The sequence below is a fragment of the Falco biarmicus genome, chromosome 1 (genome assembly GCF_023638135.1).
Source record: "Falco biarmicus isolate bFalBia1 chromosome 1, bFalBia1.pri, whole genome shotgun sequence".
Lineage (NCBI taxonomy): Eukaryota > Metazoa > Chordata > Aves > Falconiformes > Falconidae > Falco > Falco biarmicus.
This window is the reverse complement of record NC_079288.1, coordinates 23149325-23165758: the sequence shown is the minus strand read 5'-3', so window position 1 is coordinate 23165758 and position 16434 is coordinate 23149325. Positions and strand designations below refer to the sequence as shown.

The following is a 16434-nucleotide window of genomic DNA, read 5'->3' as shown; positions in this document are numbered from 1 at the left end:
TTAGCTCTGCTGCCTGCTTGTGCTCACTCATTTCTACCCAGGGAGGAACCCTGGGGCTTGTGTAAATCTGAAGCACTTCAAGGCTCAGGCAGGACGGGGTTGTGTGCATCCCCCAGCCCCTGGCACAGAGCTGCCCTTCCCTCTGGAGGCAGCAGCGGTGGAGCAGCGGGTCCTGAGCAGCAGCTCTGGTGGAGACAGCCCGATGGGAGCTGCATGCTGGTGACGACAGGTGCTCCACCAGCTGCGCTGAAGAAATGAATTGGCTTAGATCCCCTTTTCTTCCTGCACGTCAGTGGGTTTAGCAAATGGAATATGATAATCGTGTACAGCAAATACACTTTTTTTTTTCTCTATTTCGTACGGCCCCGTAAAGCTGTGCAGGCTATGTTAGTATTTTCCATCTGTTCATTTAATCTAGGTGCTGAGCATATTTGCCTCCAGAGGAAGAAACATAGGTCAGCTTCTATTTTTCCTCTTTCGCAGATCTTGACAGAGGAGAAAACTGGCACAAAGAAAAAAATCAATAACCTTTCCTTCTATTTTTCTGGGCAGCTGCAACAGAGCAGATGTGAAGGCGAGTGGGTAACAGCCCTCATTAGGGTATCGAGGACCTGGATGGAAACAAACTCCAGAGATCGGTCTGCCTTACCACTCTGCATCGGTACACTGATGTAGACTCCTGAAGTTCATGAAGACATGGGTCTCTGAAGCCCTCAAACCCTGGTGCCTGAGTCCATCCCTGGATGTATAATTCTGCCAGATATTGATGGGCTCACAATTCACGTGGCAGGATTTTTAGTGCCATGGAAGAGGTGGGTAACATCATACTCTTGTGTCCACTGAAATAATGGAGCAAAGGGGAAGTGGAGGGTCTTCAATTATTTTTTTTTTGCCATGATTGAATGGGAAAGTGGATAAAGCATGACATAAAAAGCAAATATGATCTAATTAAACCTTTAAACAAAAAATCCCGTAGAACTTCCTGATACCACTTGATTAGAAACATACTTCTTACCCTCCAAAATAACTGCCTCAGGATACAGCTCTTTCCACCAACTTCTAAGCTACCAGGTATGGAACCATCCTTCTGTTTTGCTGCACTGTAACAGTCTGGGCAAGCCCCATCTGGCACGTGGCAGCGGTCTGGCAGCAACTTTAGCAATGACCAAGCCAAAGCCCTTACGACACTCCTTGTTGAGGCACTGAAAGTAATACTCCAACCATTTTGTCCCCGTTTCACTAAAAGATGCCATTCAAGCAAAGGACTCAATCAGAAGTAAATAACTATAACACACCTACAAGTCCCAGCTTGCTGAAAATCTGCCTTGCAGATTTCTCCACTCAAGGAGGTCACCTACTACTGATAATAGTCAGTACCTTCCTAAGATGCTCTGCGGCTGTGACAGGCTTCAGGAAACACACTAGCAGGGCTGATTTTTTTTCATGATTTTTTCTATTTCCTTGTGTCAAAAAGGGTTTCTGGCTTGGAAGGCTGCCTTCTGTTCAGTGCTCCAGTCACCTGCGTGGGATCTGATCAGATTTCGTATCTGCGCCAGGGCAGCTATAGCAAAGAAACTGTCTTGGCAAGAGTTTAAAATATCCTCCTGCATGGTAAAAGTCCCTCCATGCCAAGAACTGTCCTTTGCGATGACAGCGCAAATTGACATACTGAATCCATTGTAAGCATATGATTTCAGTGCCCCTTGTACCTTGTGGGCAAGTGCTTTCAATCCCGTTTTACAGCTGATGAGCATTTTGGGGACAGCATCTGACTTCTGGAAGGTCACAGAAGAGTCAGTAGCCAAGACAGCACTTAAGACTCCAAGTAGTTCTTGATCTGGTGCTCTTCTTGGACAAGTCAGCTGTGCCTTCCTGTAACTTCAGGCACATGGAGAAGTTCTGTTCTTGCTGTAGAACAGAACCTAAGCAGCTAGGAACGGTCTAGGAATATTGTTTTCCCTTCTCCGTGGCACAGGAGATTAACCTCAAAAGGTCAGTGTACGTGGGGAATTGATGGGTTTGGAGAACCACAAAGTTCTGTCTGCAGCCTCTTCCACAGATCGCAGTTAGCGCGAGCTATGCCAACACCAGCTGGCTGAATCCTTTTGACTGTACTTAAGCAAAGCTCCTGCTGCCAACAATTAACTTGAACGGCATATTTCAAATGCCGTGAGCGTTTTGTGTAAGGACCACAACTGAGCTCAAAATATCTGTGAACGACCAAACTGACTTCTGACATCTTCCTACCAAACCTGCAGGAAATCCTCAGGTTGACTAAAACAACAGAGCAGTGTTATTTCTATACGGGACCGAATTTTCCATCTACACGAAAGCAGCAGCTCCCAACTGAAGAAGCAAACCAGCATTTAAAATTCAGCCAGTCCCAAGCCGTTACATTCTTTTATTTGCTAGCTCTATTCATGGAGTTACAAACAGCTAGTAAACAGGGGAGACCCCCCCCAGCTCTACAAGCAGGCTTTCCCCACCAATACTAGAACTACTTATATTTTCTCCTCCTCTTCCCTTTATATTCTCAACTCTTTGATTCCATATAAACCATCTAATAGTTTAATCTTATTCCATCTGCAGTCTATGCATCTTTATCATGCCACTCTTGGATAATTCAAAACGCACTCCTTGCCTCTCTTCTTCCATCACCATAGATCTGCATCCTAATCTGGGTTTTGTGCTGTAAATTCACATGCCTCCAAAGGCCAAGGACATCTTATCTGGGCTAAAAAAGCATTGTGAGCTTTTATCACTATAGGAACTGTTTAATTATTGTTCTTTTGTAAAGTAAAAAACAAACAAAGCAATCACATTACTCCCCCTAAATAGCTGAGTATCAGCAGTGAGCGAACTCTTTCTCAAATATCCCTTTAGGGGAGTTGTTAAAATCCACCTGCTGGCCCTGAAATCCAAACTCTGCTTCAATGCAGCACAGAGACACTTCTCTAAAGTAGGTGTCCAGCCCCTTTTAAAAAAGAACACCTTGCAGTATGTCTTAACATATTTCATAGAATAAATATTCTTTTTAGTAATGCAAACAACCAGAACGGAACATGCTCTGTATCCATCTAGCATGCCACTTTATACCTGTGACACTATTAATGGAGGGGACTCTATATCCTTTGCTGGCAACAACATGAGGTCATCCGATGGGTCCTTTCTGTCTCTAACTGCTGCAACAGAAAAATCAGAGAAAAAGAAGGTTGACAACTCTGTGAGTCCTTCCCCTGCCCCACATAATAGAATCTGCAAAGCAAAAATAAGGTCAGACACTTTCAAATTGCTGCAATAGGAGAACTGGGAGATCATTTTTTATCTAGTTCTAGCAAAGGCTAAAAATAAGCCTGATGTGAGGCAGAAGACAGAGTCTGAAAATGGATTATTCTCATTTTTCCTGTAATGTAATTTGCAGATGTGCCATGTTTAAGAGCAGAAAAGGTGCATGGACTAGGGATTGTTCTTTTTGTGGCTTGCACTCTCTAGTCTGTAATGGGTATTTTCTTTCTAGCGTTTGTACCCACCACTTTTAAAATGAAATGTTAATCAGCACTGCTACTCAGCGAGAATTTCCACACCTGATCAAAGGTGTGAAGAGTAAAATTTTTTTCTTATTAACTGCTTAAATCTAATTTTAGGAGAGAAGAAAAACCTACTAGAGCTGTTTAAATAACCTGATTCTTGTCATGTAAACAAATGGGTGAACCCTTTAGGCTTGCAGGACTCTCTGAAGTGCTGAGTGCTGGCTAGTTAAATAGTTAAATTCTTCTGTTCTGATCAGCTGCAGCAGTGCAGCTATTTATTCCTGTTCACGTCTGCACCAGGGACACACACTGCAGTTGCATCCTGCTGCCTGATCTGCATTGCTGTATCTTTAGCAAAAATACCCAGCATATATCTTGCAGGACGCAGAGCAGGACTGAACAATTACAAAACTTGGGATACCCATCCAGAGCATCTCTCTGCACCTCTGGAAAGATATGGGAAAAAGAAAATCTCATGCTGCCAGGTATAAAACTAGGCATTAAAGAAAAAAATGAAATTAAATTTAAAAATCCTTTGAAGGGTAGGCTATCCTCTAGGGTGGAGTTTTTCAGGAAAAATCTCGGTGAGTTTGGGTTTTCCCTCAGCAACGCCTGGGAGTGGCCACTGTAGCAGACAGCACTGGGGGGTCACCCTGCGCCTGCTGCAGAGCATCGGTGGTCCTGCAGGTCTGTGCCCGTGCAGAGCGCGAGCGTCGGTGCTCAGCAAAGCTCCAGATGCTTCACACTCAGGCTGGCTGCCCAGAAAAGAATCATGTTACACGCTAATTACATTACAGTGATTTATATGGCCTGGCACCCAACTGTTGTCACAGCTTGGGGAAAGGACTTTTTTTTCTTTCTTCCCTTTTCATAATAAGAAGAGCACATTCTTTCTAATTACTGGTGAAGCCATTGCTTCTAATAAGTACCAATGCAGACGTTTCTTCTGCAGCTCCCTAGGGTGAGGCTTTGTTTTTTTCAAGTTATCTGCATTATGAGCGAGGAAAAGGACACAGACAGGCCACAGATGCAATTCTCAGCAGTGCTGAGCTTTTACTTCCAACGAGTGCGGTACCTGAAGCGCTCCTGACCTCTGAAAGCCGCTGGCTGGCTGATAGCTGCCGAGGCTGCACAGGGCTCAGTGATGGAGCTGGGGAATAAAAGTAAGGTTATCAGATTCCTGCTCCCTTTCTGTAGGGCTCTGCCATGGCAAGACTGTACGTGTACGTATCGTCTTCCAGAGGCTCTCAAAGTACGGCTTGGGTCTCACAAATTTTCATTAAGCAGGTAAGAGAAACACAGTACAGAGTGCAGTCACGTCTGGAAATAAAATACGACTGCTTTAACCCTCCGCTGCAGTACAGAACGGGAAAGGAACAACAACAGAGTCAAGTGAAATCACAGCAGGATTGGTAGTTGAGTGGTTTAAAAAAGAAGTGTTTATTATTACTAGTGCATAAGAGCTCTTGCAGAAACCATTCTTAACCATTTTCTCTTCTTACCACTTTGGAAGGGTAGGATTAAATTTGTGTTATAAAAATCGCACCCAAAAAAAAATGATTGGATTATATTACAGTGATGTATTGTATCATGTTCTCTGCTACTCCTAAATTTACTAAAAGCCTCTTTAAACTGTCAGACTTCAGAAGCAGGATGAAAATAGTTATAAAAGAATTGTGATTTAAAAAGAAAAAGAATTGCTGCATAAAGAAATTTTTCTCACGAGTTTCTTTGTAAGAGGGGCAGTCTTATTGACTGGAATTCCTGTGCTAAAAAGGTAATTACAAAATATGCCAGGAATTGTGCCAACGATAAAAGTAGCATAAAAAAAGTCACGAGGCACTGAAAGCCTGGAAATTCTGTTTTTGAAAGGAAGTGTGGTGGAAACTGGAGGAAGCTTTACAGGAAAGAGAGGTTGCTATCCTGATACTCTGTCCTGCCTGGAAGAAGTTCTCTCTAAGCCAAAGCCCAGAGACCATTACACAAAGGAATAAACAAATGAAAAAATCCTAGCAATAAACCTCTGAACTACTTCTCACAGAAGCATGGAAATTAAAGCAGGGAAAGGTAAAGTTCCATAGGCAGAGCTGCAGAGAGCAGCGTTACACTTCTTCGCTGCCATATTAGTTCATTAGAGAGGTCTGTGACATCTGCCCCGCATGCCCTGACCCTCCTGGTGATGAATGGCTTTAATCTCTGGCGTGTGACACCAGCGTTTGTGATTCCTGCAGGTTAATTGATTTCTTTTGGCAAAGCACATTTCCAAGTCCTGTCGTCTGAGCAGCACGCCTGACTGCAGAGGGAAATCAAGGCATCTTGAAAAAGCAATTCTCCTGTACTCAGCAAGTAATAGGTAGGATGGCCGGGAGGGCTGGCCAGGGAGAAAGCTGTCCTTGCCAGAGGTGTGCAATGCCAAGCGCAGATGGCCGGTCACATAGGTGGGAGCTGGACGTTGGATTTGGCATCCAGCACGGAGTTTTAAGCTTCTGATAGCAAAACGCTCTGTTGTCTCTTCTCTCAAGGCAAGCACGTAGTTAATAACAAACAAATCCCCCCCACCCCGTCTCCAACTTCTTCCGAGGAGACCACTGAACCCGTAGTCTTGGTAGGGCTAGCGGCAGACGGGACGCAGTCGACGCACACGGCATAAAGACACTGTCTTACTGCTCAGTAACGTGTCAAACTCGAATCAAGCTGCGCTCTCCAGGAATCTGACTGTAGGATGCCAGGGTATTTTTAACATGGGAGTGGGCATATCCCAGAAATACGGCACTAGGAGTCATTTGAGAGAAATTATTTTGTCAACCATTATTTACGACAACTGCTCTCCTTCTGTATCTGAGCCGGTTTGTAACACAAAAGATTCGTGGCTGAATAATATAAAATTCATGAACAAATGTGAATCAGACAGACCAGGTAAGGGAAGGATGCTAAGACCAACAAAACCAGGACTGAAGCCTGAAGATGTTTCTTCGAAAAGCAGACCAGTGCCTGCCTGGGAAGCTGGTATGCTTTGGACATGAGCCGAGTACAACCAAATCTGCTCAGACTAGATGGCAACAGACAGAAATAAACACTTTTATGCAGGAAAAAGCAGAGCTGTGGGATATGGTCTCCCTCCCACAGTAACACTAATGAAAAGCTGATGTTCTGGGGCACTAAACCAAACCTGTAGAACACACCAGCGCTGGCACCCAAGCAGAGTCAACCAGTTAGTGACCTGCAGTGCCTCCTGAGCAAGGCCTCTTCCTTCAGCACTGCACGGGAGCTGTGATACCAGTGGCACGCCACAGTGCCTTGCCCAGCTGGGGTTAGACATGCTGATAAAGATGGGAATGACCTGGAATTCATCAGTGCCTGAATAGTGAAATCCTCCTTCACCACCTGAGATGCTGTCATGGCACGCTGGCAACACACATGGTGCAATATCACGTATCTCCACCGTAATTATAAGTGGAGTGAGCACTCTCCCCTCGGAATACAGTGAAGACAAACACCGAAGTTCTCCTGGAAAAAGGGGAGGGTCCTGGGGAAAGGCTAATGCTATGGCTACACGAGGAGCATTTTATCTGCTGCAATGTATCACTGCCCTGGCACCAAACGGAACTTTCAGCTCCTCGCAGCAAAAAAAGCCACCCTGAGCACCTAGAAACTTCCATTCACCTGGCCATGTCCCCACGGGATCACTATTTAGACTTGCAAGTGCAGCTTATGTGCACAGTTAGAGAAATGGGACTGGAAGGCAGCCAGAGAGCAGCTCCCATCTTCCTCCTCAGGACCAAGCCAGGAAGGCCTTCAGAAACACAGGACAGCTTCCATGTCTCCAAATAATCTGCTGTAGCATTTAACTTCCTTTTTTTTTTTTTTTTTTTGCCCCCCTCCTCTTAGGAAGTCCTTCCTAACATCTAATCTCTGATTTCACTTTTTGCAATTCAAAGGCCTTACATGCAGATAACAAACCAGGGCACACACCAGTCATGTCCCATCTCCAAAGCCACGCTGAAGTTCAACTGTGCAGGACTTAACCTCCTCACAAGACACACGATGAGGTCCTGCTTTTAACACAATGCTTAAAGATCTCATCATAGGAAGAATGCATATATCCAAAGGCACCAGGAGGCAGGAAACCTTTCCCTTCTCTGGTATTTGTGGCGTGTTAGTAAAAGGAAAGTGGAACTGCACTCACAGGGCACTTACAGCTACAGCACCATCTGTGCCACCGCTTCCAAACCTCTTGCATCCATCTGATACGATGGCGTGAGCCAGAAAGTACCACCCAAACTGTTCACGCACTTATGCCAGCCTCCAAACACCTTATTTTCATTCGAGTTGTGCCACGTCTAGCGACAGGGCCCTCCTCCTGGAGGTACTGCAAGGCACACACGTCGCTCTGTCTGCAGAATCGCCACAGCCTGTTGTCTGCGTTGTACCTCTGCGTGTCTCCCATTCTCCCACTGGGAGAAAGGCAAAGGCAATTTAGAGCCAACACCAGCCTAGTCACCTACCCACATATTCAGCATGAGATTATACATAGATACTCTTATTTTTCGACAATTATGAGAAAGAGACTAACCCCAGAAGTTTGTATGTCATGTGGAAGCGTCTTCCGAATTACTGTAGTTGCCAACCGTGAGGTGGTCCGAATTGGTTTCTTTACTGAAAAACAGTAGCTTTTTTTTTACAAGCTGCAATAAGGGACTGGGAAAGACTATCTTTATTACAGCAACCCTTGAGCACGTATGTCCCCACGCACGGCCTTCTTCTTGCCTGCTGTTCTTGTGTACTGGGGGCAGTGAGCAGGGCACAGGGGGCTGAGATGGGACTGTGGGCTCAACGCTGACCACCAAGCTCTGTAAAGCATCCCTTGCTCTTCACCTAGCAGTCCGCCGGTCCCACTCACCACAGATGGCCTGGGCTGTGACATGCTCACGCAAGGGTAAAAGGGGCCTGTGACCTCAACTCCCGTGCTCCCCTCCAGGCCGTACGGCCAACAACAGAGCTCCACCAGAGCAGAAGCGTGTAAAGGATGCTCAGCCAGCATGACCCAAGCCCCTGTGCTTCGTGCAGCCTCATGCGCTCTGCTGAGCCCAAGTTCTTAATGCACAACGCAACATCCTTTACCTGGAAGGACCAAGGCCAGGGAAAGAGGACAAGCATAACGTTCAAGAGAGAAAACAGGCTGCAGTACCTCCCCATTTGCAATTGCCAGGTTACTCACTGTTGTTCAGCTTTGGCTCGGTCACTTAGGAAGAAGAGGGCTGTGGCCAGGAAAAACATCCCTCCTAGGACAACGACAAACGGGCAGAGCATGAGTGCGTACCCCAAGCTGAGGAACTCCCAGACTGGGGACTCCTTTGTGCTTTGTCGTATCAGGTCCGAGATCTAGGAGAGATGGGCAAAAAAATTAGTCACTTAGATGAAAAAGAGACACAGTAACAGTGAAGGGAACAGGATTCCCTAAACAACCACCCACTGAACATGTGCACGAGGTTTAAAATGGAACAGCGTGTTCAGTAAAAGCCGAATATCCCTTGCATGCCTCAGCCTTCCGCATGCCACTCTGGAACTTGGGCAACTTATGCTGTGAGCAGCTTGGCAGGGCTGTCTCCTCTCCCTGTCGCTCTTCTGGCCTGATCTATTATTCTTCCCACAGCCCTTTCCATCTTCTCCCTGGCTGCTTCAGTGACAGCATCCGTGGGTGTCTAACCTCGCTGTACTGACCAAGCCTCCTGGAGCGCAGGCAGAGCTGCGCTGGCGCTGCTCAGTGGGTGAGGGAGCCATCAATCTTCTTCAATTTCTGTCAAGTCCCTCTTACCCCCGCCCCTTACCTACTTTTCAGCAAAACAAGGTATTAAACTCCATTTCTCTGTGTTGGGTGGGAAGAGGGAAATGTTTTTCATGGAACAAAAAACCAGATCCCATCTGATTTTCAGAAACAGAACTCAGACGTGGGTTTTTTTAGCCCCGTGTCTGAGGAATGGGCCTCATTCCTCTTCTAACCTCCTAAGCTTGCTGCACTTTGAGTGTGACTGTGAGCAAGACGTGACAGTGCCCCGCAGGCTCAGGCAAGGTCTGTTGCAAAGAGGCTGCGCTCACACCGAAGAACCACACGCCACCGGGTTTCTGAGCCCAGGCAACCTGCACCTTCTGACAGCCAAAAAAAGCAAAATTATGGGGAAGGGAACACAAGTTTGCACTTACACCAAGGAGCAGCGACATCCCCTGGCACTATTCAGTTCATTATTAAAAGCTTTTGCTAAAACTCAGTAATATTTAATCACTGTCTGTAGCTAAAACAATCACATTTTTATCTTTGCTGTCTGGCACACAACTTGACTCTCCATAAATCCAACAGAGTGGTAGCAGCAGTAGGGGTGAGTCTCAAAACATAGGGTATTTAATTGTCCAGCTCTGGTTTTATCTGTGACTTTTTTGTTGAAGCAGAAATACTAGTTTATACCAAAAGACTGCAGGGAATTTGCAACATAAAATCCTACTGCTGTGCACGCACGCAAATCGGTTCCAGAAATAGTCGGAGCTTGTGCAGCAACTTCTAAACTGCTACATTACTGCTAATGGAAAAGGTGGCGTCAGACACAAACTACAAGCAAAACCTGACATTCAAGGCTTCAGTCTTGACAACCGAGTAAGGAAATGTCACGTTCACAGCCCTGCAGCCCCCTGCAGCGACCTTGAAGGTAAACATGGGTGAAGAGATGTCTCAGCAGAGGCCAAGCGCAACAAGAGGTCACAGAAGGATGACACTCGTGGGGAGCCACATGAACAGATCGCAGGGTGCTTTCACGGGAAGGCTCTGGAGCATCGGTGAGCTCAGAGCCTTAATATCCATCCTACAGCTCAGCCTGGCCCCTGCTACAGCTACAGGAAGGAGAAGTGGCCAGCCCGATGCCGGAGGTGAAACCACCGCACCCGAAATTGCAGCAGGCTGTCTTTCAGCATGGAGCATTCTCATGGAGAGAGGAGAGAATAAATGCTGGAAGAGTGTATCTACAAGAAGAACTGAAGGTTTTTAGCCAGACTTCTCTGGTTTATTCCCTGCCCTAGAAAGGAGGAGGAGAAAATTTCAGTTTGGGATATAGCTAAGGAGGTGTTCCTGTCCTCTCCAAGAGAACTGTATTCACGGTGTGTAATGCACACAAGGAAAAACCAGTGTTACAAACAAGTCTTATGGGAGAAATGATAGTTAAAAAAAAAGTCCTTAGACTGAAGGCAAATAGCAGTGGCTATTAGTCTGTGAGACTTAATTTAAAAATAGCAACAAGACTTGAATGTGAGAAGAACGCACCTACAGGAAATTAGCAGAACACGCACTGCACCCAGAAGACAGGGACATCAGCTAGTAATTTATTCCCTCTTGCATCCAGACACCTTAATTCCCAGTATTTCCCTTACTCTTAATTACGAACCAAAATTTGGCATTGAATCAGCTCCTGTGTGCAACAGCCAGAATTGAGGCTATTCTAAAATAGAAATTTAGAAATTCTAAACCCCTTTTCACTTTTGGGAATGAACGCAATTATCTTCCAAAAGGACCAGACAATAAATCCCTCAAAAAATTGACATGATAAATCAGAGTAGAGAATGAAAAGCCAGGCATGTGCTTCCAACTGCTTTCTCTTATGGATGACATGACATTCTAGGCTGAAACTAGCTTTGAAAACGTAAAGCCTCCAACAAACAAAACTCCCAAATGCAGCTTGCCCCCCACCTTCCCTTCTAAGGCATCACGTTGACCCTTTATACCAACAAATCACGTTAATATTGAATCTGCTACCTATTCCATTTTTAACCAAACTTAACCTGTAAGTGCGTATTTTAGAAAAACCAGTGCTGCCTCCCATCCAAGATACAACTTTTCCTACCAAGCCAGCTGGGCTTTCTCATCTGGGTTTTATACAATCCTCTCGCCCATGCCTGCATCTCCCAACTCCAGAACATTATCAGGGCCCACGTATGTTTTGCTGTTAACAGTCACTAGTCCCTGTTGTTTTGTTCCACTCGGTTACAAGTCACCTGCTAAGACTGAAACTTTGGCATCTCCTCTCAAAAGGACACAGGACATAATTACAGACTTAGACTCCAAGAACGACATACGGTTTGCCAAATGGTCTGCTCTGGACTGCCAATTTCGGGGGTTTCCAGACTCCTTGCAATGGCAGCACCCCGAGTTGTCTAACTGTGATCTGGCAGGATCTAAGCTAGCGATATATTTGGTGTCTTCTCTCTGTCATGAGTAACAGAAAGTGGGGATTGCATGCACAGTCAGTGCCAGTTCTTCAGCGTGGAGTCGTGCGTGGGATTCCTTTCTTTGTCCTGCCAATTGGTAGGTGGCAAAAATCGTCAAAGCCTTTGCCCAAAACGTGGGGGTGGAAAATCGGTAAGGAAGCCCTGCTGCTGCTTTGCAGTCTAATCAAAGGTCTTTGGTAACACCCTAACTACGAAAGTTCACGTCTTCTTTTCCCTCACCGTGGAACATAGATCTCAGACCAAGAAGAATGACTTTGCTAAATATACTGGTGGCATTTTTACAGCCAAATACAAATGGCATGTATTCAGCTGGTGGCAGCCAACTGGATGGAGTCCACCTAGAGAAAATGCCCATTTTCTGGAGAACTAACTGTATAGCTGCAGCAGGCATGATCCAAAACCCCCAAATCTCCGACAGTGTCTCAATCTGAGTGCAGAAGACAACGAAGGAAAAGAGGGAAGCTCCATTACCTTTCTTGGGAAGCATGTGCTATGGTTTTTGGAACACTGGACAGGCTATTGAGGAAATAAAAGCTCAGGTGGGCTGAAGCCCTAGCAAGACAGCTTGCTTTTGTGTTGCTGTCCCTCCTGAACAGCTTAGGCAGCTAAACTGATTTACTAATTAGCCAATGTAACGGTAACAACATCTTTGAAATCATCAGTTCATCTACCTGGTCTCATTGCCAAGTCAACATCTCAATTCCTCTGCAATTGCTTGATTTTTCTAAATTTCTGACGTTGCCTCTTGGGCACAAATCTTGCTACATAAAAGGCTATTTCTACTGCAGTATCTGGCACAAATACCTGACTTTCACGATTACCAATTTGATGCAAGCCAGGTTCTCCCTGGCTCCTCTCTTCAGTACAGTTCCTTAACACAGTACTCCCTGTAACCCCACAGCATCACCACAACGGTTTGGGGTTCACCCGCTCTGAATTCAGAGATTCATGTGAAAGGTTTCTTTGCTTGTTTTTAAAAATCTAATACAAATGCAAATGAGGACTAGAAACCTAAAATAAGGGATTTTATAATGTAAAAGTAAACAAGTTACTGGGCCTGAGCACAAGCATTTATACTGTGCTAAATGGCATGAGAAACACATTATGAGAAGAGGAAGTGAACCTGGTTGTTTTACAATATTTGTTCAGAAAACTGCACAAAGGTAAAAGCAATTATAGTCTAAAAGTTATTTCAATTTTAACCTCTGCATGTTTGGATGCTGGAGGAGAAAAGAAGCGAAACATCCTTTTAATCTCAACTGTGTCCTTTTGGGATCGCAAACTAATGTAATACTCAGCTGGTGGCAACATCAGTACCCTGCATCAGTGCGTGGTACCCGAGTTTGCCCCAGCAATACTCACAACAAGGATTCCTGCCCTGCTCCCCTGTGGCAGGCTCACCTGTTCATGCCCTTGTACCCTCTCCCAGGATTACCGAGCTGCATTAAATAAGTGCTGCTTGCTTGGAAAGGCGGCGCTAAATTTAAAGAATCAAGGGTTCTGCTTGAAATGGTAGGAAATGGACTTTGTACATCTCTTGGTGCTAAAGCAACATTTGCCTCCAGATAACATTTGCCCTGGAGAGGGTTGAAAGTCTATTTTCTTCATGTTGTAAACTCCATTTCTCTCCAGGTCTGGTCTGCCACAGATTTTCTAAGTTAACGCTGGGCTTTCTCCCAGGGGAGAACGTTCCCCCCAGGGGAACGTGGAATCGAGGAACACAGCTCACATGACAGGGCAGAGGTCCTTAAACATGTAGGAATGGGGGTGCCCACTTACATGTAGAAATCAGGTCTGTGGCACAGGACCACTGTTTGGGAGCACACCCTTTAGCAGCATCCCTGTCTCCCACCTCCCCTTGCAGCACAGGCCCCTTCCCTGGCAGAATATTCCAGGAGGAGGTCATTCCCCCATGCTGCAGAAGCTGGACAAAGGTGCTCAGCACCAGGAAAACTCTGTGTCTGTACTGGGAGTGTGCAGGGTCCTCAGCAGCTCAGAGAAAGAAGCCACTGATTTAATGAGGTTTTTAGTGCCCACAAGTGACAGAGCAGATGGGACAGAGCTTGAAATACTTGAGTGAAACAACAATCAGCCCTGGATTTCTGGCCTTTCCTTAATGAGATACTTTTACATACTTTAAACGTCCATTTATCAAAAATACTGAGAACCTGCAGTTCTAATCAAAGTCACAGGAAATAACAGGTGCACAGCAGCTCTGGCAAAAAACCAGAACAGGCTGGGAACCCTTGGCAAAGAGCATTTTATGTATGGGAAGTAATTTGGTTTTTTAGGGCAGATTTAAATCTTGGCTGTTGCTGAGTCATCAGAAATTGGAAGCTTGTTAGCTCATTGCAATGAGGAGATAAATCCTATGTGGATTGGTCTCCAGGTGCTTAATTCTCCCCTTTTTTTGCAGCTGACAGCCACGTCAAAGATTGGCCTTTCCATGCACTATGGAAAAGGCTTTTACTTACTCAGCTCAGCCAGGACCAGAGAAATCCTCAACTTGAAGTTGCTGCTTGAAGAAACCATTAATAAGGATGAGGGGCCGGGGGGCTCCCTTCCTCACAGTATTTCCCTGACACACGTACATCAGATGTTGGACTGCAAGGGTGAGTCCCGTTTTACTCGCCACAACCTGGGTCATCTGCAAGCATGATGGCGGGGGAAACTCTACAGCAGGAGTGATACTGTCAGGGCTACAGCACATCAGTCAAGCTGATGTCTTTACCAGCTGGCACTTGGTAAAGAAAGAACAATTAAAAAATTAACTGTGTATCATATTTCATCTCCATCAGGTGATGGAAGACGCTGCCTATACACTCTTACATATACTATAAATGTTAGAATATGTAACATGCTGCAAAAGGCAACAAGACAGAGACCTCTGTTCCATCCTTAATCCCACAACAGCAGTGGAATATCTCCTGATAGTCCGTGAAACAGAGAGTGATGCTAGGAGAACAATTTGCATGTTTTTGTTACAGGATGTGCTTGCCATTTTGAACTCCAGTTCATCTCGCACCCTGCTTTGGCAGAAGGGACACTGTTATCACCAGCAAGCACGTAACAGGCCACATCTGAGGAATGGCTGCACAGGTCAGACAGGGACAAAACACCCCGACTGCAGCACTGCGTCGCAACGATCCGCTTTATTCCACTGCCCTGCTTCTAAGTCAGACGGCAGCGGATTTGTGGCCCGTTCTGGTCTAGCAAACTAAACTGGAAAAAGTGTTATTCCAGAGTAAGCACAAGCACAGATTTACTCTGAAGTAGCCATAGCATTTAAAACCACAAAATACAAATTTTCAACTGTAACACATGAATTCCGCTTCCTCAGACAGGCAAGTCTTTACATATAGAACTACCTCCTATACAGATATATTTACTTGGATGAGTAAACACCTTGGAAACCAAATCAACAAAAAGGCTGTCTCCAACTGGGACAAGGCTGTGAAAGCTACACCTCCAGTTACAACTTTCATTAAAGAAGTATCTTAATTGCTGCATTTACTACGGTTTCTCTTGAGCTGCCCCTCATCAAATGCTGATCTGCCTTCCCTGATACTCTGCACCAGTGATAATTAACACTGTTCTGCTAACTGCTTGCTAAAGGAAGGTCATTAACGTTCTTGCTGTTTAAGTAGCTGATGAGATCTAGTTTATCAACCTGGTCACATAAGGAAGGTGGGGAAGGGAGAGAAGTGAAGGGTGACAAGCGACAGGCTTATTCTTAAAATCTTTCCAGGTCCTACTAGGAATGGCACAACCCCCCTTCAAAACAGAACAGCTCAGATTTGCTTACAATTAATGACAAGGTCGCTCCCACCAAGACCTCATTTTCGAGCAGAGACTGTCAAAGGGAAGGCCCTGTTCCGACGCTGGTGATGGCGGGGGTGAGCCAGCATGCCTGGGCACCGCAACCGGCACCATGTTCAGCTGCCGAGGGGCAGCTGTCAGAGCCCCAGCAGCTCGGGGAAGGCTGCCCTTTGTGTTACTGGAGATGGAGAGATGGGGAGAGCTTTGGCACGGCCCTCGGTGCATGGATGCACGATCCGGGACGCCCTCTCTCACACCACCCGGCTGCCAGACCACAGCGCACTGTCCTGATGCTGCTCGGCCGGCGTGGCTGCAGGTTGTGTCCTTTGGGTAAAGCTGAAGCAGCAGCAGCAGCCAAGGAGGTCAGGACAGGTGGGACCCCTACCAGCGGAGTACAGGGAGGAGCTTTTAGCCCCTCAAAAGGTGCTGGTGGAGGAGAGATGATCTCTGGCCCTTCAAAACACCAGCCTCACATGTTGCTGTTGCCAGGTGGCAAGCAGATACAGACAGGTTTCAATCCCTAGACCTGACGGATGAGGAACTATTTAATAAAGCAGGAAAGTAACAGGAATTAGACGCAAGGACAGCGTGTGCCCACAACAGCAATTCCCCTGGCACAGAGAGAGAGAGCAAAGGCTGCGGTCAATGCCCATTTCTCATCACAACCAGCACTAGAAGCAAGGCAAGGAGGGAAGAGGAAAGCGCTGCTGTGCTTATATAGGAAGCAAGTGACAGACTTGGAGGAAGGAAAGAAAAAGTACCAAAGCAAGCTCAAAAGAAAAAAAAATCGCTTGTGTGTATTCGTTTCTCCTGAAGC

At 46.0% G+C, this 16434-nt stretch overlaps 1 protein-coding gene across 4 annotated transcripts in view; it reads right to left on the bottom strand.

Moving 5' to 3' along the window:
* Positions 1–16434, bottom strand: part of LOC130157691 (sphingosine-1-phosphate transporter SPNS2-like) — a 141456-nt gene that overhangs the window by 12774 nt on the left and 112248 nt on the right. Inside the window, exons 10-11 of one of the 4 annotated variants that reach the window (XM_056357610.1) lie at positions 8749–8912; positions 4084–4680 (exon numbers count right to left, since the gene is read on the bottom strand). In XM_056357610.1, coding sequence (XP_056213585.1) covers positions 4584–4680; positions 8749–8912 — 261 coding nt within the window. In that variant the 3' untranslated portion in view covers positions 4084–4583. Of the gene's footprint in view, positions 1–4083; positions 4681–7413; positions 8187–8748; positions 8913–16434 lie in introns of those variants that run through there. The other 3 variants (XM_056357583.1, XM_056357593.1, XM_056357602.1) reach the window with 3 other exon arrangements.